This window comes from Babjeviella inositovora (genome assembly GCF_001661335.1).
Source record: "Babjeviella inositovora NRRL Y-12698 unplaced genomic scaffold BABINscaffold_2, whole genome shotgun sequence".
NCBI lineage: Eukaryota > Fungi > Ascomycota > Pichiomycetes > Serinales > Babjeviella > Babjeviella inositovora.
In genome coordinates this window covers 963,987-990,551 of record NW_017566839.1, presented here as the reverse complement: position 1 = coordinate 990,551, position 26,565 = coordinate 963,987, and the positions used below count along the sequence as shown (strand labels likewise).

The 26,565-nt window shown below is 49.6% G+C and overlaps 11 protein-coding genes across 11 annotated transcripts; 5 read left to right on the top strand and 6 right to left on the bottom strand.

Moving 5' to 3' along the window:
- Positions 1-148: 148 nt before the first annotated feature.
- Positions 149-2,529, top strand: BABINDRAFT_160057 (bifunctional molybdopterin adenylyltransferase MobB/molybdopterin molybdotransferase MoeA family protein). Its single transcript, XM_019128029.1, has one exon. It carries the CDS (start codon positions 297-299, stop codon positions 2,286-2,288), a length of 1,992 nt encoding a protein of 663 aa, XP_018987149.1. The 5' UTR covers positions 149-296; the 3' UTR covers positions 2,289-2,529.
- Positions 2,327-2,567, bottom strand: BABINDRAFT_112089 (uncharacterized protein). Its single transcript, XM_019126851.1, has one exon. The coding sequence runs from the start codon at positions 2,533-2,535 to the stop codon at positions 2,365-2,367; it is 171 nt and encodes a 56-aa protein (XP_018987148.1). The 5' UTR covers positions 2,536-2,567; the 3' UTR covers positions 2,327-2,364.
- A 367-nt stretch (positions 2,568-2,934) lies between these two features.
- On the top strand, positions 2,935-4,248 carry BABINDRAFT_32074 (uncharacterized protein; the record flags this gene model as incomplete). The annotated part of the gene is made up of 1 exon (XM_019131571.1): positions 2,935-4,248. The coding sequence occupies one exon, from the start codon at positions 2,935-2,937 to the stop codon at positions 4,246-4,248; it is 1,314 nt and encodes a 437-aa protein (XP_018987147.1).
- Positions 4,249-4,718: 470 nt separating this feature from the next.
- BABINDRAFT_170455 (uncharacterized protein) lies at positions 4,719-7,958 on the bottom strand (the record flags this gene model as incomplete). Its single annotated transcript, XM_019130745.1, has 2 exons — positions 4,719-7,850; positions 7,902-7,958. The coding sequence occupies 2 exons, from the start codon at positions 7,956-7,958 to the stop codon at positions 4,719-4,721; spliced, it is 3,189 nt and encodes a 1,062-aa protein (XP_018987146.1).
- Positions 7,959-10,533: 2,575 nt separating this feature from the next.
- MSS4 (1-phosphatidylinositol-4-phosphate 5-kinase) lies at positions 10,534-13,215 on the top strand. Its single transcript, XM_019128028.1, has one exon. The coding sequence runs from the start codon at positions 10,787-10,789 to the stop codon at positions 12,899-12,901; it is 2,115 nt and encodes a 704-aa protein (XP_018987145.1). The 5' UTR covers positions 10,534-10,786; the 3' UTR covers positions 12,902-13,215.
- A 430-nt stretch (positions 13,216-13,645) lies between these two features.
- BABINDRAFT_160053 (phosphoglycerate mutase) lies at positions 13,646-14,605 on the bottom strand. The gene has a single exon (XM_019128027.1). The coding sequence runs from the start codon at positions 14,547-14,549 to the stop codon at positions 13,827-13,829; it is 723 nt and encodes a 240-aa protein (XP_018987144.1). The 5' UTR covers positions 14,550-14,605; the 3' UTR covers positions 13,646-13,826.
- Positions 14,606-14,796: 191 nt separating this feature from the next.
- Positions 14,797-15,516, top strand: BABINDRAFT_165335 (mitochondrial 54S ribosomal protein YmL13; the record flags this gene model as incomplete). The annotated part of the gene is made up of 1 exon (XM_019130324.1): positions 14,797-15,516. One exon carries the CDS (start codon positions 14,797-14,799, stop codon positions 15,514-15,516), a length of 720 nt encoding a protein of 239 aa, XP_018987143.1.
- A 489-nt stretch (positions 15,517-16,005) lies between these two features.
- On the bottom strand, positions 16,006-20,565 carry HSL1 (protein kinase). The gene has a single exon (XM_019128026.1). The coding sequence runs from the start codon at positions 20,394-20,396 to the stop codon at positions 16,101-16,103; it is 4,296 nt and encodes a 1,431-aa protein (XP_018987142.1). The 5' UTR covers positions 20,397-20,565; the 3' UTR covers positions 16,006-16,100.
- An 8-nt stretch (positions 20,566-20,573) lies between these two features.
- On the top strand, positions 20,574-21,093 carry BABINDRAFT_112050 (uncharacterized protein). Its single transcript, XM_019126850.1, has one exon. The coding sequence runs from the start codon at positions 20,751-20,753 to the stop codon at positions 21,057-21,059; it is 309 nt and encodes a 102-aa protein (XP_018987141.1). The 5' UTR covers positions 20,574-20,750; the 3' UTR covers positions 21,060-21,093.
- A 636-nt stretch (positions 21,094-21,729) lies between these two features.
- On the bottom strand, positions 21,730-23,614 carry BABINDRAFT_165333 (uncharacterized protein; the record flags this gene model as incomplete). Its single annotated transcript, XM_019130323.1, has 7 exons — positions 21,730-22,270; positions 22,441-22,621; positions 22,754-22,858; positions 23,036-23,179; positions 23,236-23,355; positions 23,383-23,499; positions 23,596-23,614. 7 exons carry the CDS (start codon positions 23,612-23,614, stop codon positions 21,730-21,732), a joined length of 1,227 nt encoding a protein of 408 aa, XP_018987140.1.
- Positions 23,615-24,012: 398 nt separating this feature from the next.
- BABINDRAFT_160049 (serine/threonine protein kinase) lies at positions 24,013-26,564 on the bottom strand. The gene has a single exon (XM_019128025.1). It carries the CDS (start codon positions 26,106-26,108, stop codon positions 24,192-24,194), a length of 1,917 nt encoding a protein of 638 aa, XP_018987139.1. The 5' UTR covers positions 26,109-26,564; the 3' UTR covers positions 24,013-24,191.
- Position 26,565: the final 1 nt, after the last annotated feature.

Genomic DNA, 26,565 nt, shown 5'->3' with positions numbered 1-26,565 from the left:
AAAGCCACTCTAATATTCAACCCTCAAGTAGCCATCACACTAAACCAATACTCTTATTTTAATCCCCCTCAAGATGTTCTCCTTGTATTTTCCTTTTTTAATGCAACAGGTCACACTGTCTGGCGATTCTCCCTTTCCGCGGGGATGCTGCGGCTCTTATCAGGCATGGTTTTCCCCGCGAGATTTGTAACTTCAAAAAGCTCGACGCTTAGTTATACAGCTTGCTTCATTAACATTATACCCACTTGCCATTCCAATCTAATCAAACCCTAATTAAAGCCTTTCTTCCACTTCTCATGTTTCTGGTTGGTGTTTTAATTCTCTCGGATGCCTGCTTCCAAGACCCACTGCTCGACGCCACCACTGCCGCTGTAGAAACAGCCTTTGCCGGTGCCAAACACAACTATACAGTCACCAGCAAGGCAATTATTCCGGACGATTTTGATGCGATCCAGTCCAAAATTATCGGATGGAGTGCCAAACCGGGCTTGGACTTGATCTTGACGTGTGGCGGGACGGGGTTCACCGACCGTGATATCACCCCCGAAGCGATCAGACCCTTGTTGCATCGTGAAGCGCCGGGTATTGTCCACCAATTACTCTCTGAATCGTTAAAGATCACCCCGTATGCCATTATGTCGCGTCCCGTCGCTGGGGTGCGTAACCAGTCGGTGGTCATCACCTTGCCGGGGTCCCCCAAGGCGGCCGTGGAGAATTTGCAAGCAGTGTTGGGGGTCTTGGGCCATGCATTGGCGCAAATCGGGCTGACAGACTCCAGAGCCTTACACCAGAAGTTCAACCGTACCATCAACGATGCATTGCCCGACAGCGATTCGTCCCCAGTGGTGCACCCTGTACCTAGCGATGCTCTGGCAACTTTGCATAGCAGTTCCCTGCACCATTGCCCCCACGGGCACACTAAGCCTTCTTGCGGAATCTCAAAGCACAAACTTGTGTCCAACGACCTTTCCAGTCCCGTGACACTCAGGGCCAGAGCACTGCCGTTTCCGATGCTTCCAGTGCCAGAGGCGTTGGCGTTGATCGCAAAGTTTACTCCAGCGCCAACCAAAATCACTAAGCGAATCACCGACGATTTAGCAGGATATATCCTAGCTGAAGACGTCTTTGCGTCTGTTGATGTCCCCAGTTTCCCGGCCTCCATTGTGGACGGTTACGCGGTGGTCAGCGCCGACGGAACGGGCACTTACCCCGTAGTGGCGGTGTCGCACGCCAATGCCTCGGAAAAGACAACGTTACGACCGGGAGAAATTGCTCGCATCACCACCGGCGCTCCCGTCCCCTTGGGAGCGGATGCCGTGGTGATGGTTGAAGAAACAGAGCTCATTACTACCGATGGAACCGAAGAAAAGGAGGTCAAGATCCTAGCGATCGGGGTCAAGCCGTTGGATAACGTCAGAGCCGTTGGAAGCGACATCCAGAAGGGTACAAAGATCCTAGCCAAGGGTACCCCGTTCGCTAGTAACGGCAGTGAGGTGGGTGTGCTTGCGAGCGTGGGAGTGACCCATGTCGCAGTGTTTGCCAAGCCCACCGTAGGGGTCTTGTCCACTGGAAACGAGCTTCTAGACTTGAAGACCTTCACGGGGGAGGTGAAGTACGGACAGATTTTTGATAGTAACAGACCGACCCTCTTGTCAGCTGTTAAAAACAGCCACTTTGCGGCGGTGGATCTTGGGATTGCAGTAGACAGAGCGGAATCGCTAGAAGAGGTGATTCGAGAGGCCTTTGCCCAATGTGATATTCTCATCACCACTGGAGGGGTTTCGATGGGCGAGCTCGACTTGCTCAAGCCTGTGATTGAGCGCAAGCTAGGGGGTGTGATCCATTTCGGCCGCGTGGCCATGAAGCCAGGAAAGCCAACCACCTTTGCGACGGTGGAGATCGGGGGTTTCACCAAGATTATCTTTGGTCTCCCGGGAAATCCTGCCTCTGCCAGTGTCACCTTTAACTTGTTTGTGTTGCCGTCGATGATGAAGAATGCGGGGTATGAGCAGTCTGGGGTGGCTACCGTGGACGTGGAGCTTACCCAGGACATCCGGTTGGACCCCAGACCAGAGTACCATCGAGTGTATGTGTTTCAGAAGTACGACGAGGTGACTAAGTTGCACAAACTTGTGGCTGAGAGCACCGGGTTTCAGAGAAGCAGTCGTATTGGAAGCATGAAGGGTGCTAATGGGTTGTTGTGTTTGCCGTCATCTAAGACGGCAGGGAGTGTGTTGAGGGCTGGTGAGCATGTCAAGGCCATGTTGATTGACTCCCTAAGGAATTAAAGTACAAGAGTGTGAGAAGTTTGAAAAATATCTATGTCGACATACCAGAGAATACAGAGGGTTTGGAGGGGGAAGTTTAGTAACTTTGACACCACATGCAATCTAGTACAGGTAGATTTATCAGTGGAGATTCGGTGGTCAGCTTAAGTAAATGAGGTGGTTTGCAGGTACGTAATATAAATAGCCTAAGTTCGTTAAAATCCATAATTTCTGGTAAGTGACAATTCGTCACGCATCTCAGGGGCATAAATTATTGAACAATGAATTCATATAGTTTACTATCCATGTGGAGCTCATAACATCCTTTATTTAAGCATAATAAATTATTCACGAGGTGCTGTTTCATCCGCCGTAAGACCTGATTCGTACCTAGTGATATTCTCAGACCTGACATCTCCGATAAAAACCTCACCTTGCTCTACCACTCTATACTACCTAGCGTTTACTATTTACTCTCACGTCTCTTAATCTAATAAACAAATATATTTAACCAATATTCATCTCTGGATTTCTTACTATTTATTCACCAATGGCAACTTCTCCGGTGTTGTGTCGTGCACTTACCGGCATATCGGACTACTGCGATTTGCTCATAAAACTCGTGCCCTTCGTCACGAAACCTCAATCACCTCGCCCCACACACAAAATGAGACCAATTCCTGTGCTTCGCGGCGTGCGCTACATCTCTATCTCCCAGCTGCCGTCGGTGACGATTCCCAGCACCGTGGATCTTGCGGACGCTGTACAGAACGTCCAGGAGATCCAACCATCTCTGGCTGACGGCGAAGAGCCGCAGTTCCAGACGTTGGGTGCGCCACCGGTGCTCTTGTCGCTCAATTTGCCGCCAAAGGCGCCGGTATTCATCAAGAAAGGCAGTTTGCTCCTGGTGTACGGATTGCATAACCAGCGGGGCACCAACACTACTACCCCGCTTTCGCTTGCAGGCATCACGAAGCAGTTGGAGATCATTTCGCCAGTCAAAAGAACGATTTTGGGTGGATTTTCCTTCACGTACGAAAAGCTCTCTTCGTCGGAGCCGTTTTCGCTCATCGTCTCCGCCAACAACAAGTCTATGCTCAACCCTTTCCACAAGAGCAACGGCAACAAGACTTTTGCCACGTTGACGTTGGACGGGCGCATCGACTGGGCGGTGTTTCCTAACGATGCGGTCCAGCTCTACAGCGGTGAAAGCTTGCTGATTTCCAACAACGTGGTCCCCAAAGCCGCCTCTACCACATTGCTCCAGAAGCTCTCCACCAGGGAGCCAACCGCGACCGGCTTGTTCAGTTGGTTCAAGGCGGGGTACACCTTGTTATCCGGCCGAGGCTACGTGGGACTTGTGGGCAATGGGCAGATTTATCGTATCCAGTTGCGCGCCAGTGAGGAGATCATGGTTGCCAAAAAGAGCTTGCTCGCCGTCAGTATCAGCGGCCACAATGATTTGGCGAATTGCGTCATCCAACAGAGCTTGTCCAACTACACCAGTGAGAAGCTTGCAGAGATTGAAAAGAAGCAGGCATTGGCTGCGGAAGAGGCGACGATTATGGTTTCTGCTGACGAGGCAATGCCTCCATCGGCGGTTTCCAAGGTTTCCGGTGTCGTCAAGCGCGGCCTCGCGGGCCTCAAGCAGTTTGTATCATTTTCCCGCACCGAGACCGCTAATTTCATTTCCGGTAGCAGCGACTACGTGAAGATTGTCGGCCCGAGAACCATCTTGTTCCAGACCTCTCAGCATAAGGACGGGTCTTTTTCCAGCCGCAGCTTCCACAATAAGGTCTCCGTCACCGAACAGGTGATGGCCAGTCAGAGCCTCAAGCTCACACAGCAGGCGTCCAAGCCGCAGCCTGTGACCCAGGACTTCTTGAGCTACGCCACCGTCCGAGACGGCAAAGTCGAGTTCCAGAGCACCAAGGACTTTAGCAAGACCGTCCAAGAGATCGAGGCCAGAGCCAAGGCCTGAGTGTAACTATAATATATAACGTGTAAAGTGAGAGTCGGGAGGTGTGGCGAGAGATGTATTATGTAGCGCGGTTACAGTACCTATCGGTAACTAATCTCTGATGTGAGTGCGGGGTATTGCAATTTTTCTCCAAATGTCCCAGCAGGAGCTGAGAAAGTTTCTCAAGGGAGTTTTTTCAATGACCTTTGAAAGGAATTTAAAAGCTCTCATAATATCGAGGATAAAATAGTGGTTTATGATTTAAATGTCTACTCATCAAGGTTTCTCGCTCTGCCGACTTTAACCTTCCCTCTAAAGGTGAAACCCTGTAAACCACAAATTGCCGGTACGAGGTGAGAGCTTTGCAGAAAATTAGATTTATTTATAAAAACCATACATGGCGAACTTATGCCCGAATTTATCAATCGACATGAAATTATAATATATGCTAGTATACAAAAATGGAAAATTCCCCGAAGGGTATCCGCTATCTAAACGTTCATGGTGTTGGACCTCGAGAAAGACTTGTACGTTTCAAACGGCGATTTTCTCTCCAAGTCTTTCTCTGGGTTATTAACAGCATCCAAATAAGCCCTCTTTCTGAAAAAGATCCTCTTCATCCACTTGTAGAACTCGGCACCAGCCCAGAAGAGGACGGTAAAGGCCATGGCCAAGCCCCATTCCCAGCTGATTGGGGCGTGCAAGAACACCTTATCGTTGATGACAGGAATGTAGACAACAGGGAAAACCGAAACGAAACCACCAATGACAGACCAAAACAAAAACTGGTTCTTCCAGACATCCTTGAAAAACTGAGTGTACGGGGTTTCACTTTCTGGGTGCATTTTGAACAAGGATAAACGCATGTCAATACATTCCCAGGCCAACACCAACGCACACCAGGTCATGGTGGCAAAGGAACCAGACCTGGCTTTGAACACGGTGTCACAGAATTCACCGGAGGTGGAGTTACAGCTTATACCCAAATTACCATCACCCTTGCCGTAGACAATAATGATGAAGGTACACAAGCAGCAGGCAGCCATCCAGGTACCATAGGCAAACATATCAATAATCACTTCCCAGGAAAAAATACTGGAAGTAGGTGGAACTTCCAAGACATTATCGGCCGCGGCCTCCTTACCCAAACCCATGGCCGGGAAACAAGAGGTGATGACAATAATCCACAAGACTTCCACAGGAGACAATGGAAACACAGAGTAGCCGTCCTCGTCCATGAACACCAAACCAATCATTAAGTACAACGCCTGGGCAACGTTCTCGGCCAACAACTGCAACACAAACTTTTGGATATTGGCAGCCATACGGCGACCTTCCTCGATGGCATTCAAGATGGAGGCAAAGTTATCGTCCGAAAGAACAATGTCACTGGCATCCTTGGCCACGTCGGATCCGGTGATACCCATGGCAATACCAATATCAGCCTTCTTCAACGACGGAGAATCGTTGACACCGTCACCGGTCATGGCGCAGAACTTCTTGCGTCTGTGCAAGGCATCGATCATTCTCACCTTGGTCTGAGGAGCACATCTGGCAATAACCAATGGCAACACCGGCAAGGCGTCAACCTCTGCATCAGAAAGCTTGTCAAAATCCGGAGCGGCCATGACCATGATCTTGACCACGTCATCGGCGTAGTTGTGCAAGTTACGAGGCAAAATTCCAACTTCTTGGGCGATAGCCTTGGCGGTACCAGGATGGTCGCCGGTTAACATGTGGACGTTAATCCCCGCCTTGTGGCACTGCTTAACGGCACCTGCAGTTTCACGACGCGGTGGGTCGTAGATACCCACCAAGCCGAGGAAAGTCAAGTTCTTTTCGACATCAGCTCTGTCAACCTTCCCGGCCCAGTTCATGGAGGCCTCGGCAGGGGTAGTGGCGCGTCTGGAAAAGGCCAACACACGGAGCCCTTCGGACGACAAGGCGTTCATATTTTCTTCGATAAAAGCCTTGTCGTCGTCGGTGAGCTTTTGAGGGGTCTCGTTGGAGCCGCTATTTCCGTACCAAGTGTCACAACACTCCAACACACGTTCGACGGCGCCCTTGGTGAAGACGGTGGTTTCGTCAAGACCTTTGTAAACAGCGGTCATACGTTTGATAGAGGAGTCAAACGGGAATTCTGCCAAATGGGTAAACTGGGAATCGTCGCCCTCAGTTAACTTTAATCTGGGAAAGTCCATTCTGGTGGTGAAAACCTGGATGGCAATCTCAGTAGGGTCACCGTGGGCCTTCCAGGTTTCCTGGCCGTCTTCGTCAAGACTGGTGAATACCGTGGCAATGTTGGCCAAGGTGGCAGTTTCCAACCATTGTTGGAAATGTGGAGGGTTTGGCGTTGGAACAGCGGTAAAAGTGATGGTATCATTTTCGCTGTTCATGACCTCGGCGGGGGCGGCATCAATAAACTTGATGCTACCCACAGTGGGGTTGAAAGGCTCGTTGGATTCGTGAACGGTGTAGGTACCCACGGTAGGGATCCAGACACTTCTGGCAATCATCTTGCCCTGGGTTAAAGTACCAGTCTTGTCGGAACAAATATCGTTGACAGCACCCAAAGCTTCCAAGGAGTCCAACTTCCTGACGATAACGTTACGGGAAGCCATGATCTTGGCGCCCACGGCCATGGTAATGGTCAACACCACCACCAAGGACGATGGAATCATGGATAATGCTACACAAATAGCGTAGATACCCACCTCCGAGGTGACGTGGAACTTCTGAGCGGCCATAACCACTATGGCAAACACCACTGCGATACAGAATAAGCCACAGGCCAACACCGAAAGTTTACGCAGGAGCGGGGTTCCGGTAGAGGTACCAAGAAAAGCGCCCACAACATCCTTGATGGTGCCAAAGATAGCTCTGGAGTAACCAGATTTGTTGCCGTGCTCGTCAACCTCCACGCTACGCACATGGCTCGTCTTCTCCTGTAACGACAGGGCGATCGCGCCGATTTCAGTTTGCAACCCGGTGCACACGACAATCCCAGTACCACGGCCCTTGGAGACGGTGGAAGAGGAGTACGCCATATTCAAACGGTCTCCTACGGGGATTTCCTCGTTATAGACCTCCTTGTGCATCTTAGCGATTGGCAAGGATTCTCCGGTCAACAAGGCTTCGTCCGTCTCCAAGTTCATGCAGTCAAACAAACGGAGATCTGCGGGGATGGTATCACCAACTTGAACAATACACACGTCACCTGGTACGACTTCTTCGGCCGGGATAGTCTGGTCTTCGCCGTCTCTGATGACTCTAGCGGTCGGAGAAGACAAAGACTTGAGAGAGGACATTGTCTTTTCGGCGTTGTATTCCTGGATGCAACCAACAAAGATGTTGACAAATACCACAAATGCAATTACACCTCCGGAAATCCAATCCTTCATGGCAAGAGAGATCACCATGGAGATTATCAACACCATAACCATGGCATTACATGCTTGGTGGATGAAAATCCCGACCAAGGATATCGAGGCACCCTCGCCCAAGTTGTTGGCACCATATTTGACCAAGAGGTCTTTGGCTTTGCTGGAGGTTAACCCATTGGCACGGTCGGTTGAAAAAAGTCTTTCGAGTTCATTGATGCTGAGCCTATACGGCACGAGGTTCTCGCCGTCATTGACACTGTACTGCGAGATATCGGTTGTCTTCTCTCGCGCTATTGGAAGCTGAGCATTTTTCTGTTCACTGGAGATTGAGGCGGTTGACAGGGTCATATATTCTAGGTATTGCTTCTATAGGTTACTCAATGTTGATTCAAGGAGGAAGCGTATAGATTAATAGTTATTAGTCCAGTAGTTGAAAAATGTGGGACAAGAGGGGGGGCTCGTGACCTATTTATACCCGGCTCCGCTGTTTATCTTTGACGTCTAAATTTTAATGGATTACGAACGATAACATAAGGTTCCAAGAACTTTCGTACGTTTTAGCTTGGGGTAGTCTGGGTTTAATCAGAGACCATGCATGCGTGTGTAAAACGTGGACGTAAGATGACTCCAGGGTGCAGGGCCTGTATACTAAGGGTCCTAATTCAGTAGCTCTGCCACACGTTTTTCCGATTGCTGTAGCTATGCCAAGCAGAGAACCCAATATCGCCTGTACAGAAGAGGTGATAGGCGTTTGATTAAGTGCTATAGTCTCTGATAGGAGAAGTACGTCTTGGCACTGCAATAATCAGGATATATGTCATACCGAATCTACACAGATAATCTACACAACAGAATCTACGCTGAGGAGCCGTGTTGGCAGCGTATGTCTCCGGAAAGGATGCGAAGACCAATTACATTTACCAGGATGATCACCGTGTGGCTAGGTTATATAGGACGACAGTTCCCTAGAGTCATTGCGCCGTAGTACTATCTTGCAGAATACTTCTGCACCGCTGTGCAGCACGTGATGAATCATTGGCGGGGCTGCCAACCACTGCGTTTTAGCACGTCATTCGCTTATCCTGCGGGTAAGCACCACCAACAAAAATACCTGGGCATTCCTTGGCGTGGTTTGGAATGTTTTACGAGCAAGGTATCCCCGATCCTTAATAATCATTCGAAAAGGACTTCATTGAATGGCTGGATAGGAATAGTAGTCGCGAGACACTAAAGTGTTGGGCAAAAGGAACGGAAGGGCTGTTATACAAGGTGAGGTTATGGACAAACCAAGACGTTTACTCAAACGGCATAGTGGGGAAGCCCGCTGACACCCCCACATTCACGGCTTTCGGTAGCAAGAGGCCGCATTTTGTAGATACCACTCGGGGTATATTCAAGCTCTTTCGGAAGCGAGTGAGGTGCCGTAAGACGGTCTGAGCTTTAGAATCCAAGCTAGACTTCAAACCCAGTGTTGCCTTCTATTTTGAGCACTCACCAGAACATTTATAATACATGTTCACTTCTTTGAAAAAGGTGATGGGGCACGTGGGCACTATAGATGTGAAAAGAAAATGTATTAAATTTGTACTCTTGGCGTTGCGTTTCTGCACAAAGATTGCACAAAGTTTAAGAGTACATTGTTTCCCGGAATGGTTCAGGTTAGAATTTCTAATTCCTTTAGTAAACGCGTTGTAAACATTGCTTGGGATATTACACTGCCTTTAACAAAGCTAATTGATGGTTTTTTTTTTGGTTTTTTTTTTTTTTTTTCATTCCCACTGGCAACCTGTGGACTATCCAGGGTTCGGACTTTGACCGCTGGTTTCTGGTGTCCTGTACGTTATTTGCCAAGCTGTTGCCTATGCAATGGGACTTTCCAAGCGATTCCTCTTGGAATGCCTGCACGTCAATAATTATGTACAGGATAATTTAATATTACAGATAACGCAGTCGTCAACCTGAACCTTGGGCCCGATTGTTTTCTGAAAATCCAGCTTTAAAATCAGAATGGTTGTTGTTTATAACAGTATAGCCTTTACAAGTCCGCTATAATGGAGGAAAAATTGAAAGCACAGGTGTAAGCATATATTAGCATGAGATTTTCCAGATAATTGATACCCAGTGCAGGTTGACGCCGACGCTAGAACACAGTGAGGCACCCACGCCGATTTGCGTCACGTATAACTGTTGAATAGATGGTTTACGTACAAATACATTGTTAATTATCCAGTATAGTTAAATGTGTCTGGTGTGGACCCATTCTATAGTTGTTAGTATTACCCATGGACATCAACAATATATTACATATATATTAATATGTCATGTATACTTAATCAGAGATAATATAGGAAAGTTAGCTAGACAAATTAAACTCATAATATAAATACAATGACTAAGACTAAATTCCTATATACATATGCATATCTTCTAATTATATACTTTGGTATCTACACTATGTCATTAATATCTGTTAGTTGGAAAACTTAATCCCTACCGTAAAAGTACAGCAAGTTTCCACTTACATGTATCAGAAATCCGATGAAGCACTCACACCGGCAATCCACCAGAGATGTTATAAGCTAATTCACTAGTTTTTCCAAGTACCATGCCCTTTGTAACTCCACTGGGGCTTATCACCGATCTTAGTGTTGCACTAAGGAATGGTTCCTCGTGTAGCTGCATAGCTCATAACGTATTTTATCCGCGTGGCACCCGGCCAGCGCATACAATATGGCTCCGGGAGTAATACGGCACGCCGGCGATTGCGTGTCCTGGCTTACATAAGCCATACTATCGAGGCAGAAAAGACAGACTGGCAGGGCTATTGACGCACACGAACGATCAAACACATGGAAAAACAAAAACCGGAGGCTTGGGGACAGAGGAGTGTACAAATGTAAACACATAGTAAAACGCATGGTTTTTTTCTCTCAAAATTGCCTTTAGATTTAACCCTACGCCAAAAGCTGGTTTTTTTTGCTGTACGCTTAGACACGCCCAGAATAATACATTGCGTGTATTGATCTTGCTGAATACCGGAGAGAAGTCTGACCAACTATTGCAACAAATATACCCGGCATCTCCGTCCCAAAGACGGTCCAAAAAAGAAACCCCTTCCAGACATTGCCACATACGTCAGCGGATAGCCGTCACTATAGGGTCGAGTAAAAGCATACATGATGTTGACCCAAAGTCTTCAGCCCTATGATGCTTTAAGCAATGGCCACACCCATACTACCAACGATCCTCTCCTGGCCCCTCGGAAGAGCCGACAGGAGCTAACAGAGGACGGGTTTACCACCCGCTTATCCTCCATGGAGTCCAAACATAAGTATCTTGCGACGCCCACCTCTCACCAGACAACAGATGCTACCAGCGAGACCCACACCTCGCCGAGCTCCCTAGAGGAGGACGATCGCTCCCCGGTCACTGATGCATACCCTGCCAAGTTGGGCTACGCAGACCGGCGAAGCTTGGAACCTAAAACCGCCGGCTCCAACGTAACCCAGGCAACCATTACCCAGGACAACAGTATGGATACTGAGTTATCGCAGCAAGAGACCGTATCCAACCTTCCGGCTTCAGCGCCTGTCCAGGCCCACTCACTAGAACACAGCAGCCCTACCATTACCGGCGAACACATCAACCCTGTCGTGAAGAGTAAGCTCATTAGCCCTACTATAGCTGGTGAGCCCTACAACCCTAACATAGAAGACGGCGAGCAGATGAGTGAAACCATACAGGCGCCCGCACCCAAACACCCGTACAAGGCTCTTTCCTCCAAGGAGTTTCGTTTCGGTTCCTCACCATCGGTGAACCGCAGAAGCAGCTACGAAAGACCCACGTCCCCGCACTCTCCTCATATCGGCCAAGATACCGGTCCATCGGCCGTGTCCCACAAACCTGTATTGGCGCGTACCAGTTCCACCTTTGGGAGGACCTCAACAAACCGTTTGGAGATGCGCCGAAGCGAGTCTGCCGCGAAGATCGAAATTGATCGCATGCGAAATAGCGTGTTGCAAAAGAAGCCTGCCAAGAAGTGGCAGGGCCGCAGACTGACAGTGGATGACGACAAGGTGCTAGTGGGAAACAAGGTGAGTGAAGGCCATGCTAACTACGTCATGGCCTACAACATGCTCACGGGGATAAGAGTGGCTGTCTCGGGGTGTTCCAAGGCCATGAAGCCATTGGTTGATGCTGATTTCTCCACCACCAGGAAACTTGCCTTTGACATTACCGGTACTGAGTTGACCCCTTCCTCTAAATATGACTTTAAGTTCAAGGACTACGCACCTAACGTTTTCCGTGAATTAAGGACGCTCTTTGGTTTGGACCCGGCGGACTATCTTGTTTCCCTCACAGAAAAGTATATTTTGTCAGAGTTGGGGTCACCGGGGAAGAGCGGCTCGTTCTTCTACTACTCCCGTGACTACCGCTTCATCATCAAAACAATCCACCATTCGGAGCACAAACAGTTGCTCCGTATCTTACCCGAATACCATCGGCACGTCAAGGCCAACCCCAACACGTTGATCTCGCAGTTTTACGGCTTGCACAGAGTCAAAATGCCGTTTGGTAAGAACGGGGTGCGGAAGGTGCATTTCATCGTGATGAATAACTTGTTCCCGCCACACAGAGACATCCACCGGACCTACGATTTGAAGGGCTCGCTCATGGGGAGATACACCAACATGAACAATCTCGATCCAGCGGACAAGAAGGCGACCGTGATTTTGAAGGATTTGAACTGGTTGGAGAACCACAACGACTCTATCAAGTTTGGCCCGACCAAGCGGAAACTCTTCCTCGACCAGTTGCAGAAGGACGTTTCCCTCTTGAAAAAGTTGAATATCATGGACTACTCGCTCCTATTGGGGGTCCATGACGTGGCGATTGGTAACACGGACGAGCTCACCAACCAACGGTTGTCCGTCTTCCAGCCGAAAGCTACCGACAAGAAATCTGTGATCAACACCAACCCGGAGAGCATTGACAGAATGAATGACTTACCCACAGAGGAGTTCCCCGGCCGGTCCCGGTTCTTGTTCTACGGTGACGATGGTGGTATCCGCAGCTCCAACGAGGAAGACCTCCCGATGGATGAGATATATTATCTTGGCGTGATTGATTGCTTGACGAGGTATGGGTTTGTGAAGCGGATGGAGACGTTTTGGCGCAGTTTGAGCCATGATCGGAAGGTTGTCTCGGCCATTCCATCAAGTGAATATGGAGACCGGTTCTATGCGTTTATGAAGAACTGTTTGAGCACAAACAAGAAGAAAATGGAGTAAGGGAATTTTCACCGAAAACTTGTGCTACAGCTCCACCCACTCCTTAATTACAAACTTTTTTTTGCCTTTTTGGATGCTAGTTGTTAAAACCTTCTTTTGGAAGAAACTAACGAGCTGAAAAAGACAAAATACGCAGATTGGATATGTACGGCTGACTTTTCTTTCAACCCCTGTGGACACCACTTTTTGCATGTTTCGTTTCTTCGCTTCCGAAGTTACGAACTCCACCTCCCGTTCTATAGCATTTATGCTGTACTTTTCATGTTCCGGGAACATTGTTTCTATTTGCTTCTATTTTATTAGACCAGCTCACATTTATTTCTATAGATATGTTATGTAGGTGAGGGGTTGGGCGGGTGCAAAACAACTTACCGGCATACCCCGGTATGTGAACCAAGCTTATGACATGGTATTTTATTAATTATTAATCATGTCGTTGGCAGAAATATCGACGGAAACGCAGTGTCGTCGGACGTTGTCGCGGAAGTCGGAGTTGAAAAATGAGTTCAACCAAGGCCATTGTAAATTAAAATGTCATGCATATCACCTCCGACAACATTGGCGAAACCCCTGAGATCTAATTCAACAGCCCTGGCCCTTGCATCCGAACAAGTTTTCTAGTCCAGAACTTTACAATCCAAAAGAGCTCACATCCTCATAACTCCAGCATTCAATATATACGTGAGATATCTAACAAGATGAATTATTTTACCAATGGTATCTCACGCGCCTATGCCTACATCTGTATGAAATCTGTTATCTAAGAGAGAATATAGTTGGTTTCCTAGACACTAGCTATACAATAAAGAGGGCGAGGGGGTCCTATCAACCTATAAAGCTAAATACCATGCTACTCTAAATGCAGGGAAAGATTCCGCATCTCGAAGGGGATCTGCATTACCCGACGTACCATTAACACACCCTATTATCTCAAATCCTGATCCTTAACCTTTAACTGGGCCCCTAGATGGGCGGTGTCACCGAACATCTGGATCATTCCGGGATGCTTGCTCTCATGCTTGTAAAAGTCTACTACCGTCAACGACGTGTTGTACGGCACTTTCAAGTCCTCCTCCGTCAACCCTTCCTTTAACCCATACTTCCCCTGCTTGTGCAAGTACGGTAACCATCTTCTGATCACCCCGCCATGGGTCACGAGCACCACGTTTTTATGGGACAAAGAGTCCGGCCCAGTGGTCAACTTGGTCCACTCCGCGTCCAACCTATGGGTCACGGCCCCTAAGGCTTCGCCGTAGTGTCTGAAGTTGTCCACCCCTTGGGACTGGGCGTACGCCATGGCCTCAGGGATGGTTTTTCCCTCGATATGGGGGCCCATCGCCCTTTCGCGTAGGTTCTCCGTGATGTGCAATTCATCCGCAAGAACCTCGTTTATATTCTTCGCGATAATCGGCTGGGCTGTCTGCTGGCATCGGGTCAAATCTGAAGACACGATACGGTCGATATGCACGTTCGCAAGACGTGAGCCAATCAGGTCGGCCTGTGTATACCCGGTTTCGTTGAGCGGGACGTTAAGGTGGCCTTGGAGGATCTTTTTGCGGTTGAACTCCGTCTGGCCGTGACGTACGATAAAGACACGGAGCACGGTTGGGTCGGTATTGGCGAGTTCTTCATCAAGTTTCCCGGTCATTTGAGTATATTGTATAGAAGTAAAAGAGTCTATCAAAAAGGCTCGAAAAAGTCTTTTGGTCACAGAGACCTCGGAGCTTATCTATATTCTGCATCTCGTGGATCTGCAGCCTGGGCCGTAATGTTAGTGCGCGAAAACGTCAGCTCATAGTTGCGAGCCCTGAATTTCAACCACTGAAAATTTCATAAATAAAAGCATTAGCATCAAGCTTGATCAGCACCGGTGCCAACATCAGCCTATCCATACCATGTCCGTTATCAGAAACACGCTCAGAACTAATGTTGCCGGTAGTGCGCGCTCCTTTAGTATTACAAACAGGTCTGCTGCGCTCATGGACTTTTTGCCATTCGTCAACAAATCCAAAACCGCCGAGCAGCCGTTGCCTAGCGAAGCCACCTCTGAGGAGGTTAAAAAGGAGGTGTTGAAGAACCAGAAGCCAAAGGTGCTTGGCGCTCATGTTAAAGACTTGTCCTGGAAAAAGAAGATGAACGGCTTCACAGTTTCCCCCTGGATCGCTGCTGAGACACAGAAGCAGGCCGACCAAACCAAATTGCCAGAAGAGGAGATCCACCAGGTGTTGACCACAGTATACGCTGAAGTCACACTGGCTCCAGCCGTCTCCATCGAAGAGTTGCTTGCCGTCAGCTTGGACGACCTTACTCTCCGTTTCCAGGTCACGAAAAAGTTCCAGGAAGCCACCGGTTTCACATTGAGAGACTACCAGTTAACTCAGGTCAGGAACATCCAGGACTTGAAGAACTTGTACTACACGTTTGTCAAGCTCAGAAACGAAAAGTTGCCTAACGCCATCTACTTGGAGAGCAGCGACTTTGCCAACACCAACGTCTACATTGATGCCAATGTTACCGACGCTGTCCAGGCCAAGAAGTTGAAGGATTTGGTCAAGAAAGCCGAAAAGATCGCGAAGGACGAGTTTGACCAGTTTGTTGAGAAGTCCAAGGCCTAAGAAGCAAAGTCTGTGAATACTGTGCATACCCACAACCCTCCGAATTGGAGAAACGTCCATCGAATGGTCACCTGTAAATATAGAATACATCTGCGAGATACCGCTAATGTAAGATGCCGCTAGTATAAGACACCGCTAACGTAAGATACCGCTAATGTAAGATACTTTTTAGTGAATAGGTATATGAACTGTTTTCTATATTGGCAAGTTCTAACGGAAGGTAAGGACAGGCAAATATCATCAACAGCATAAGTGAAGGCGGTGCAGGCTTGCAAGACAAGTTGGGGGATTAAGCAGTGTACCTAGGCTTTCAGAGATGCCAGCTATGGCAATTAGAAACCTGGAATGAATTCAAAACAAGCAGAAAAGCCGTAGCACGATTTCAGTGACACCATGGCGCTTTTGACTGCAAATACGCTACTTCACCTGTTTTACTCTCTTTGACGGATCAGACATGGTGAACTAGAATCCCGGTATACAAAATAACCACTGATGGTATAAAATCATTTCTAAAGCCATACACGAACATTAAATTACAATCTGTACACCCCTGGAATTCCAAGCATGTTACATTAAACACTTCTCTAGCGCCTCGAGTAGACTTGTTCTTCCTCATTCTCCAAAATAAACTTAACGTTCTCAACCAAATTCTTAAACACCCTGGACGAACCCTTGACCTTGAACAACGTTGCGGACGAAGCATTCCCCCCAACCATAAAAATCTCAACGCGGAACTTCAAAATCCTGCCGCGTGCGTATCTTGCCGGGATGCTACCGTGGATGGTCTTCAAGTCGTGGCTGTACTTGACATTAGCCACAGTCCCTTGCTTCTCCTTGACATTCAACGCAATGCGCAAACAGTTGCTCATCGCTTTCTGGGTCATCTTGGAGTACACCGTGTTTCCCTTGGAACCGGCGGGAACACCATTATTCGGAGCGTGGGTCAAGTTGTTGATAAGCTTCGAGAACCAACTCTGCTTCGGGGTCTGGTCGTTGTCCATGAACGGTTGCTTAGAGCTAAATCCAGACACAGACGTTTGGTTTGAGATGACCGAGTCGCGGTTGTACGATTTGCGAATAGCGCTGATAGCTGGCGGTGGAGTGAGCATCAGACTCGCAACTGGCGCCTTCGGGGCTTCGCGGCTCGGGTTCAAGTTGAACTTTCTGAACAAAGACGTCTTCCGTTTGATCCCCTCGTCCTTTTGAACAGGTGGCTTGACTAGCGGTTCCGCCGGCTTGGCAGTGTAATCATGGAAGGGGGCCCTCTTCGATTTCTCGGTGCTCTTACGCACAGGCTCACGTTTCTTCTCGTCGAGTTCCTGCGACGCCAAAGACGTTCTGGAATCATGTTTCACGCTGGTGTCGTTCTCAGGGGTGTCCATCAACATGTCAAAGGTCTGGTGGCCCTCCATCCCGGTATCTTGGAGGATGATGTAGTTCAGCTGCTTGGCGGTGCTGACACCCATGTTTCCATTCGCACCAATGTCACAGTTGGAGCTGAACACTGTGGTGTTGGCGCGCTCCATGCCTTTTGCCGTCTCCTCGACATTATCATCATAGATCGAATCGTCCAGCGAAACCTCTTCCTGCAGTGCGGGGTCGCGAGGCGAAAACGCCTGGTTGGCAACGTCCACCGTCAAGAATGAGTTGGCAATGTCACACTCTTGGTTCCCAGCATACAAACTGCCCCGGACGTCAGGGGACTTTTGACTTGGGTGTCGTTGCTCGGAAGCACTCGATAATGCTCTAGGCTTTTTGTAAGCGTTAATCTTGGAGACAGAGTTAACCACGGGATACTCAAACACATCTGCCTCGGACTTGATATCGTCATACACCGTGTCTTCGTCGTAAGATACGCCATACGTGGATATACGAAACTCTTGACTGTAATCTTCTGATGTGTCAGCCTGAGCCGTATCGTCAAGGTATTGCTGCTCATGGTCATATCTTTGACTTTCCTCACTGTCGTGACTTTGTTCAACTTGAGCTACGTCCTCGCGTTTCTCATGAGGAGCCTCAACGGCAGAGGACCTTTGCACTGCTTCGTCGAACAGGCTTTCATCTTCCTCGGGCATGCTCGCATGGGCCCTACGGATATCTCGCGGCTCCATAGCTCTTTTTGGAGTAGAGGCTTGCACGGACTCCAAGGTCTCATTGTACTCCTCAGAAAGCAAGTTGCCAAACGAAAATCGAGAAAATCTCGGATTAGGGATGTACTTGCTGCTCATAGAAGAGAGATTCGTTTTCGACGCTTTGTCGGCGTAATCGTCGACCAAGTCGTCTGTTTGCGATACCACAACCTTAGCCATCACCCTGGCCGACAGCTGGCGCGACGGCGCAACGTGCTTCGTCACCAGCACCTTCTCCGGGTTGCTCGCGTTAAACTGCGAGACTGAAATATCCTTCTGCAAGTAGCTAGCCAAGTTTCTGGTGGACGAGGTCTTGGACCCCGAGAGCACCGATGGCGGAAACCTCAAGCTGTTCAACTGCGGACTTTTCGGAAGGGCCACGCGCGGCGAGGGCGGAATACGGAGGCTGTTCTGGCTGGCTGGGGCAACCTGGATACCCAACTTCCCCAACACGCTATTGGCGTCGCGGCTGACTTTCTTCTGCGTGCTGAGGGTCCGTCTGGGGTCTAAGCTGCTGGAGAATGAAGGCGCCAAAGGTTCCGAGATATTGCGTTGTTGGATGGGAGGCACCTTTTTCTGCTCTTGTGTCTCGCCTTTAGTTCTCAGATATCCGACCTCCTTCGCTTCATGGCGCTCCGGAATCGGTTCTGTCTCGTCGTTCGCCCACATCGGTCTGTGGAATTGCAACAGCCGTCTGTTGTCTTCTTCCAACCGACGTCGGGTTAACTCGCGTTCGCGAAGCAACTCTGCTTCCTCCTCCTTTCGCAACCTCTCCTTCGACTCTTTGATTGTTTGAAGGTTCTCCAACTCAAGCCTGGTTTGCTGGCGGATCTTTTTTTGCGTGTCGGCTGACTGGTTCTCCTTGTCTTCCTCGCCATGGGCACTAAAGATCGCCTGGCACATCAAAGCAAAGTCATCTGGCGTGGCGGTGTGCGTGTTCGTGAGCACCGTTGGGGTGCTGAGACGGATGTGCTGGGCGTGCTCCACGACATAGCTTTCGTCCACTATTGACTCGTCGTCGATTCCCTCGTCGTCAACCCCCTCATAGTCGTCGGATGGATTGATTGGAGACGGAGTCTCGCTGGGCAAGACGTTGCTCGGGAAGCGGGGCAACGGAGGGAAGTGACTGCGGGCTGGGCTCAAGCCCCGGGCCTTCCGGCTTCGTTGGGAGACGGGAGAGACAGGAAGACGCTCTTCGTTCGTGATGATGGATCTGAGAGAGCGCCCAGACTTTAACGAGTGAATACTGGAGCCAGATTTTTGCCTGTGGTGGAATGAGATGTTACGCTTGTAGGAGGTGGAGGCCGAAATGGGCGTTCTGGCGCTGCGCTTAGGCGACTTGCCCGCGGCATGGTTCCTAAACAGTGCGCCGTGTGACGCCTGGATGGTGTTGGTGATGTTGCCCAATGGCATCTCGAGGGTGGTATGTCTGGAAACAGACGGGGTGATGTTATGTCTGGAGACAGACGGAGTGAGGCGCTGGGAAGCCGGCTCGCGGGTAACCTGGGTTGTGGTGTTTCCATTAGCATCGGTGATGGTCGTCTTGACCACTGACACCGAGCGCGGTAACTTACTGCCGACGGAGGACCCGCTGGAAGCAGCTCGCTGAAACTCCTGAGATGTCACCAACGTAGAGTGCTCATTGCGGTACTTCATCAACAAATAGTAGAACACCTTTTCTGAGTTGGATTCCGGGGCAAGGAGCTTCTGCACGATGAACTGGGGCTTGGCGCCATGAAACAAGATCTGCAAGTTCTTCAAGATCTCCTTGTCGATCTGGTCGACCGACTGGATAGAAGACAAGCGGAAGTGCGGTTTTGCCACCTGCTCCAGGTAGCGTTGCGGGTATTTGAGCATGAAGGGGTGGCGGAGGATGCCTTGGATGGTAATTCTATCGACCGGGTTGACGCGCAACATGCGTGCGATCAAGTCGCGCGCCTCGGGAGAGAGCGCCTTCGGCATCATGAAGCTGCCCTTCTGCACTTTGAGCAACAACTTGCGGATGTTCTCATCATCGAAGGGGAGATGGCCTGTGAGTAGCGCGAACAAGATGATACCGCAGGACCAGATGTCGGACGGCGCACCGTGGTAGTTCCTGCCGGCAACAATCTCGGGCGACGCATAGTGCGGGCTACCGCAGGAGGTCTCAAGCATCTTCTCGCTGATCTCCAAGGCAGCCATGCCAAAGTCGGCGATCTTGATATTGCGGTTCTTGTCGAGAAGCAAGTTTTCGGGTTTCAAGTCGCGGTGGCAGATGTTGAACTGGTGGCAATAGTCCACCCCGTCAATTATCTGGCGGAAATAGCGCGCCGCTTCGCGCTCATCGAGCTTGCCCTTCTTGATGAGGTAGTCAAAGAGCTCGCCGCCCTCAATGTACTCGAGCACGAGATACAACTCGCCGCGGTTCTCCCACACATCAAAGAGACCCATGATGTTGGGGTGTGAGATAAGCTTCATGATGATGATCTCGCGCTCGATGCCGTACGGAAGGCCGTCACCATCCGCCGTCTTGATGTTTGACTTGGGGATAATTTTGACCGCTGCAAGCTGGCCCGTCTGCGCGTGCTTCGCGAGGCGCACACGCCCCGTCGACCCGCGCCCCAACGTGCGCCCCAACTTCCACGGCCCTACGTGGTTCTGGTTTTTGCGCTTCGAGTTGACTGTGTTGGCCGAGATTTGCGATAGTCTCTTGGTCGCGTTTGTCACGCTCTCCACCACCGAATCCACCTTCGGAAGATCAGAAGCGGTCATTGTAAATGAATGGCAAGATGAGTGTCACTCGAGAAACGGAGGTCTGGTTCTGATCAGAGATAGGTTCGCAATCGGGCAAGGCTGTATGCAAATATCTGTATGTAGATAGCAATGCACGGTATAAGATATAGCTATAGCAACCGAGTTTATGGTGTCCGTAAAGATCGTGGGGGTATTCGTGGTTGGTAAAAACCGATCTGACGCACTTTTTTTCTGGCGTCGATTTTTGTTTATGTTTGGCGCGAGATCTCAGCAAGGAGCCCAGCGTGCAGGTGCAGAAGGAAGGACTAGACCTAAAATCAAAAATATACAGAAAAGCCCCCCCTCCCCATTTAATATTTCTTTACACGCTACATGTTTCCGCTGTTTAATGTAAGAGGTTTGGACTTTCCGGAGAGTCGGCTCCCAGTGCGTGAAATAATACTGAGATGGAACAAACGTGTTATGGTGAGGGTCCTGTATCTACCTGACTACCGGTACCGGTTCTACCGCGATCGCAAAGTACCCTGGCCGTACGTCGTTCTCAGGCGGTTGGCTATATTTAAATCGTTGGTACCCTTTTCTAGCCGTGCACGTGATACGCGGAGAAGACCAGTGCGAGATGTGACACTGCCAATTCTTATACGTTGTCGCTATCCGAGAATTGAGCCGGATGGCTTTTGACGATGAAAGCACGCCATATTTAGAACGTGTTTTGCTTCTGCACGCAAGGGGAATCTGTGATTAGGAGCCTATTTGGTGTCTGGGCGTGCATTAGACGCGTGCTCGAAACACGCAATTGCAAGGGCTACCATACACGGAAGGAGGACGGCTGCCGACGCGTCGTTGGGAGAATTCCAGTGGTGCATAGACAGTGCAGCATGGGGAGCGTGATTCAGTAAGAAAGGGGAATGTCTAGAAAGGGTGGTCTGACCCTTATTCGGGTATACTAGTTCCAAATCGAGCAGTAGGACTGCTGTGATTCGCGTTAACAATCGATTGAAAAGGCTTCTATTTTTATTCTGATTGAATTCGTTTATGAAGTAGGTCTTAATGCGTTGGTAGAGGAGAAAGGGTACGGCACTCCTGGTGCTGCAAGGGACGGCAATTATAGGTGAGTGAAGATTCGTTAAAATATAATATATGTTTATGATACGATTGAAGGTAAATCTAATGTTTGCGCCTAAGGAATCTTGGAAATGTATATTACAAACAAAAATCAGTCAACTTATAAAACATTGCCAACCTTCTTGAACTGCTTCAAGGTGAGCAATTGTACAATACCATCGTCCAACTTGACTATCACGTTCTTGTTCTGGATGTCCCTGTTTCTGGTGTTGACACCCTCGGCGGTCTACTCCTCCGTGCCGACAATAAAGACGAAATTGTGCTTGGACACCTGGCTATTTCTGACCTTCTTCTGTAAGGTGTTATTAGAAACATCGACGTCGGAGCGGAAACCGGCGGCCTTCAACTTGGCGTTGACAGTCTCGGCGTACTCAAAGTACCCAACACCAGCTGGCACAACCAAAACTTGTCTTGGGGACAACCAGAACGGCCACTTTCTGGCAAAGTGCTCGGCTAAAATGGTGGTCATTCTTTCGACCGAACCCAAAATGGCACGGTGGACCATAACTGGTTTGGTGGTACCAGCAAGAGATTCCTGTGGGGTGTATTCCAACTCAAATTGGTTCGGCAACCGGAAATCCAATTGGATGGTGGCACATTGGTGCCATCCCTTCAAGGCGTCGGAGATCAGGATGCCAATTTTAGGATCATAGAATGCCCCATCACCTGGGTTGATGCTCCACTTACCACCCCGCTTGTTCCAACAGCGCTCCAATTGACTCTCGGCGTTGTCCCTGGTGGATAACTCGCCAACATACTTCTCCGGTCTGGTGGACAAGTCCAAGAAGTTAAAAGCTGCGGAAATTTCATCCCTGATTTGGCCTTCGGTACAGAAAATGTGCGTATCGTCTTACTGGAACCTTCTGACTCCGATCAAGCCCCGGAGAACTCGTTTCTGTAGATGACACCAAAGTCAGCAATACGCTACGGCAATTACCTGTAGGATCTCTTTCTGTCCTTAAACATCGAGCAGTATCCCGGACAGTTCATTGGCTTCAACCCAAACGTCTCCTTTTCACCATCGAAAACGAACACGTCGTTTTTGTAGTTAGCCCGGTGGCCAGAGACCTCACACAACTTAGAGTTGTACATGTCTGGAGTAATCACCTCGTCAAATCCTCTGTTGCGGTATTCCGATCTCATCAACTCGCACAAGGCGTTGTAGATCCTGGTGCCGTGTGGCAATCAGAAACAGGGGCCTGGCGATATCTCGTTGAAGTAAAACAACTCTTGTTCCTTACAAATCTTACGGTGGTCTTTAGAAGCAGCCTTCTCCAAGGACTTGAGGTGTCGTTGGGAATCTTGGACAGGATGAGGTACTGCTTGTACTTGTTGTAGCTGAACATCTCCAACAACTGTTCCTTGATTAAGACCAATTCTCAAACTTTTGCTTCTCTGCTATAGCCTTCTTGGCCACACCCTCGAGGTTTGTGAAATCGGCTTAGGACACAATTTTGCCTTTCTTGACAGTAAAGTCACAGAAGAAACCGTCACCCGTTGGCGGACCAAGTGGCCGCACATGTTGCACTCACAGGCTTCGCCCAATATGTGGGTGGAGAAGTGCCAGAAAATGGCCTTCCCGTCTAGGGAGTCAAAGAACTCAAGGGTGGCATCGCCCTCAAATGGATGTTCCAAGTCCCACAACTCGCTATTGACTCTGGAAATGTCCTGTCTCTCTAAGACTTCCCAATGGCCTTGGAAATATCGAATGGGGAGGTCTCCCAAGCGATACCCTCCTTTCCAGTCCCATCCTTCAAGGTGAGCTTGATAGAGACTCTTTCCTTGGCAGAAATTTCGGTATTCTGTTGAGCTTTGACTTCTTCAAAGAGTTTGAATCTGTTCCGGATGAACTCTGGTTATGGATTGAGATACAATTGACTTTTGGCGGCGCCAGCGGCCTTTTTCGGCGACTTAGTTCTATGAGCCTCTTCCTTTGGAGCTTGCAATCTGTTTTCAACAGACAAGGTTTCAACTTGCTTGGCAACCTCTTCAGACACTGTATGAGGAAGAGTGGCGAAAGGGGGGGGGGGGGGGGACTGAATTTTCTGCGTAGTGTTATATATCGAACCTGATATGAGTTATATTCTTATACGTTGAATTTGACGAGCCATTCTTTTCATGGCCAGCATCGGTAGCCAGAGTGGCAAAAAGGGCTGGGATTCGCGGCGTAAAGCTTTTATACTATGAATTTTATGTGACTCATTTTTTCACAGCCACCATCGGTAGTCAGACTTAGGCTCACCATTGTAATTCGGGAAAGGTAAGTGTTATCGTGGAACTCTCCAGGGGTCGATATGCATGAAGGGTGTCACAATGCCCATCGTGCGTCACTGGCGTTTATAGGCGCGCTGGACCCTCTCTCATCTGGAGTAACATGATACGATCATCCTCATACTTTACATGGAACTTGTCGTTTTCTTCACTATGCTCCACATGGACGTCGTACTTAAGCCTCGGTACGGCTAAATAGCAAACTAAACACGGCCTTTTACAATATCTAAACTAGTTAATGGTATTCACAGCCCTAGATAAACACTATGTAAAGATTTGATTAGTTTCCACCATTAACAGCACTAAGTAATTTCCAAGACTCTTGGAAGTATGTATAAATTGATTCCATATCTGCCCTACCAGATACTAATTAGAAACTGTTACCCCGTCTACAGTCAGATCAGGCCATAAATTAAATTACTGCGCGGACTCACCCAAGCGCTCGCTCCCGGTGTAGGTCCAGCCGCCAAACTGCTTCTGAACGGACTCGCTCAAGAAGTCATCGACGACACTATCCATGGGGCGTTCGTTAGTAAACTCCTCCTCGAAGTTGGAGGTGTCCATGGAGTCATGCACGCCCGGCTTAAAAGGCGGCTCGTAGGCCTTGTTGTTTAACTTGACCCAGTCGATATTTTTGAAGAAGGGGTGGCTCCTGATCTCCATGGAGCCATTACAGCCTAAACGCTTCTTGGGGTCGCGGTTCAAGAGCTGCGTCAACAAGTCCTTGGCATCCTTGTCGACAAAGGAAGGGAAGCGTAACGGGTCGTTGAGGATCTTCTTGTACATGATATCGTTGTCCTCATCGTAGTATGGCGGGAGACCGGTCAACATCTCGTACAACAACACGCCCAAGGTCCACCAGTCAACCACGCGCGTATAGCCTTGGTTCAACAACAACTCGGGCGCAAGGTACTCGGGCGTGCCGCAGAAAGTGCTGGTCCGGGCTTGCAAGGCCATGTCCAACTTGCACAAGCCAAAGTCGCACAACGCGACATGGCCCTCGTGGTCAATGAGGATGTTTTCGGGCTTTAAATCGCGGTAGATCACGTTCAAGTCATGAAGACACTCCAATGCTGACAACAACTCGGCGATGTAGAAGCGCAGCCGCGAGAGCGTGAAGCGGCCCTCCTTCTGGAGGTGGTGGAAGAGCTCGCCACCGTTGATGAATGCCAACACGAGGTACAACTTCTCCGGGCTCTGAAACGTGAACTTTAACGGCACGATGAACGCGTTGTTGACGCGCGCGAGCACCGTGCGCTCGGCCAACGTGTGCGTGACTTCGCGCCGCGTCACGATGTGCGACTTGCGGAGCGTCTTCAACGCGTAGATCTTGGCCGTGTCTTTCTTGCGCACCTGCATCACCTTGCCGAAGCTGCCCTTACCGATCACCTTCAACAAGTCAAAGTCGTCGATGGTGATGGGCTTGTTATGCGTGGGCTTGAAGTCCACCGAAAGACACACCTCCGCCACAGGCACGCCCTCACGGTCCAACTTGATGTGCTGGTGGTTCAACAAGCGGAGCGTTTTGGCGGAGTTGATGCCAAGGTTCAACGGCACGCGGCTGGTCCCGATGAGAAGCCCATTCTGCAGCGCCGCCTCGCCCACAAGCAACACCGACGGCAACCGTGCAAACAAGTTGACCGTCAACGCCGACGAACGGCTCACATCGAACGAGCTGACGGTGCTGAAGTTGGGCGCCTCGAACAAACCGCCTTGGGAGTCGATGATCGCCACCGTGTTCTCAAACTCCACCGTGAGGTACACCAATGCCTTCTTCAAGTTGACGGTGTCGGGGATCGCGATCAACGACGGGAGCACGCGCGCCGCGGCTTCCGGTGTCAACACATCCCCCGCATCCGCCGCGCGGAGCAAGTTGTTCGAGAGGCTCTGCGTGTCCACGTTCATCGCGTTCTCTGCGAGTTTGTGCAACACCGGAAGATTGTTGTTGATACCCACGGGCAACACCACGTTTGATCCCAGGTACACCTTGATGGTCAAAAGCCCGGGAGAGACCCGCTCAATGAGCTCTGCCGCACCCTGCGACTGTGCCACCTCGGGAATGTCCTCCCCTTGCTCGTTAACAGTGGACACGTCCAAGTTGCTCACACCAGACGCGAGGTCACTGGTGGAGGAGGTATCTTGTTTCGTCAACGTTTTGCGGCCCTCGTACGGCTTTGCAGATTCTGGTACCGACTCTGGTGCCGACTCCTCAGAGCCCTTGGTCAAGGTGTGCGAGTGCCTCTTTTTCGCATCGGAATCCGGTGTCGGCGACTTGGACCGCGAAAACGGGTGTGACTCTTTGAGTTTCTTTGTCAATTTCCATCCAGACATCATGTTGGATTGGGTGTGATGTGGGATCAGGATTGGCGCGTTTTGGTTTGTGACGGACCGCGTCTTATATATTTAGACGCTGGGGCGGCTCCAGCGCGCCAGTCTGGCTGGCTGGCTGCGCCTTCCCTGAAACTATCGACTTACGGCTTGCAGCCAGACAAGAAACCACAGTCATATTGGTATTTGATTATCCTACTGTTTGTAAACAACCATATTTTCAGGTTTATATTCATGATTTCGATGGTGAATCAGAGTAGGGGCAATGGTAGCTTATTGCCTGCTAGCATTACGTAAGCATGGGCCAATACCGTAAGATCTTGGTACTGCAAGACACGATTCCAGCTCTACCGTCGCCGCACGGAATGCGTGAGAGGGACAGCTATATGTGATGGAAACCCTTACTAAGCATGCGGTAGCGGTTGTGATATAAATGGTCCGAAGCAGCCACTCACACTCCATA

Coding starts and splice junctions, on each gene's coding strand:
- BABINDRAFT_160057 (XM_019128029.1), top strand. CDS start 297: ATGTTTCTGGTTGGTGTTTTAATTCTCTCGGATGCCTGCTTCCAAGAC.
- BABINDRAFT_112089 (XM_019126851.1), bottom strand. CDS start 2,535: ATGCCCCTGAGATGCGTGACGAATTGTCACTTACCAGAAATTATGGAT.
- MSS4 (XM_019128028.1), top strand. CDS start 10,787: ATGATGTTGACCCAAAGTCTTCAGCCCTATGATGCTTTAAGCAATGGC.
- BABINDRAFT_160053 (XM_019128027.1), bottom strand. CDS start 14,549: ATGACCGGGAAACTTGATGAAGAACTCGCCAATACCGACCCAACCGTG.
- HSL1 (XM_019128026.1), bottom strand. CDS start 20,396: ATGACCGCTTCTGATCTTCCGAAGGTGGATTCGGTGGTGGAGAGCGTG.
- BABINDRAFT_112050 (XM_019126850.1), top strand. CDS start 20,751: ATGTTTCCGCTGTTTAATGTAAGAGGTTTGGACTTTCCGGAGAGTCGG.
- BABINDRAFT_160049 (XM_019128025.1), bottom strand. CDS start 26,108: ATGATGTCTGGATGGAAATTGACAAAGAAACTCAAAGAGTCACACCCG.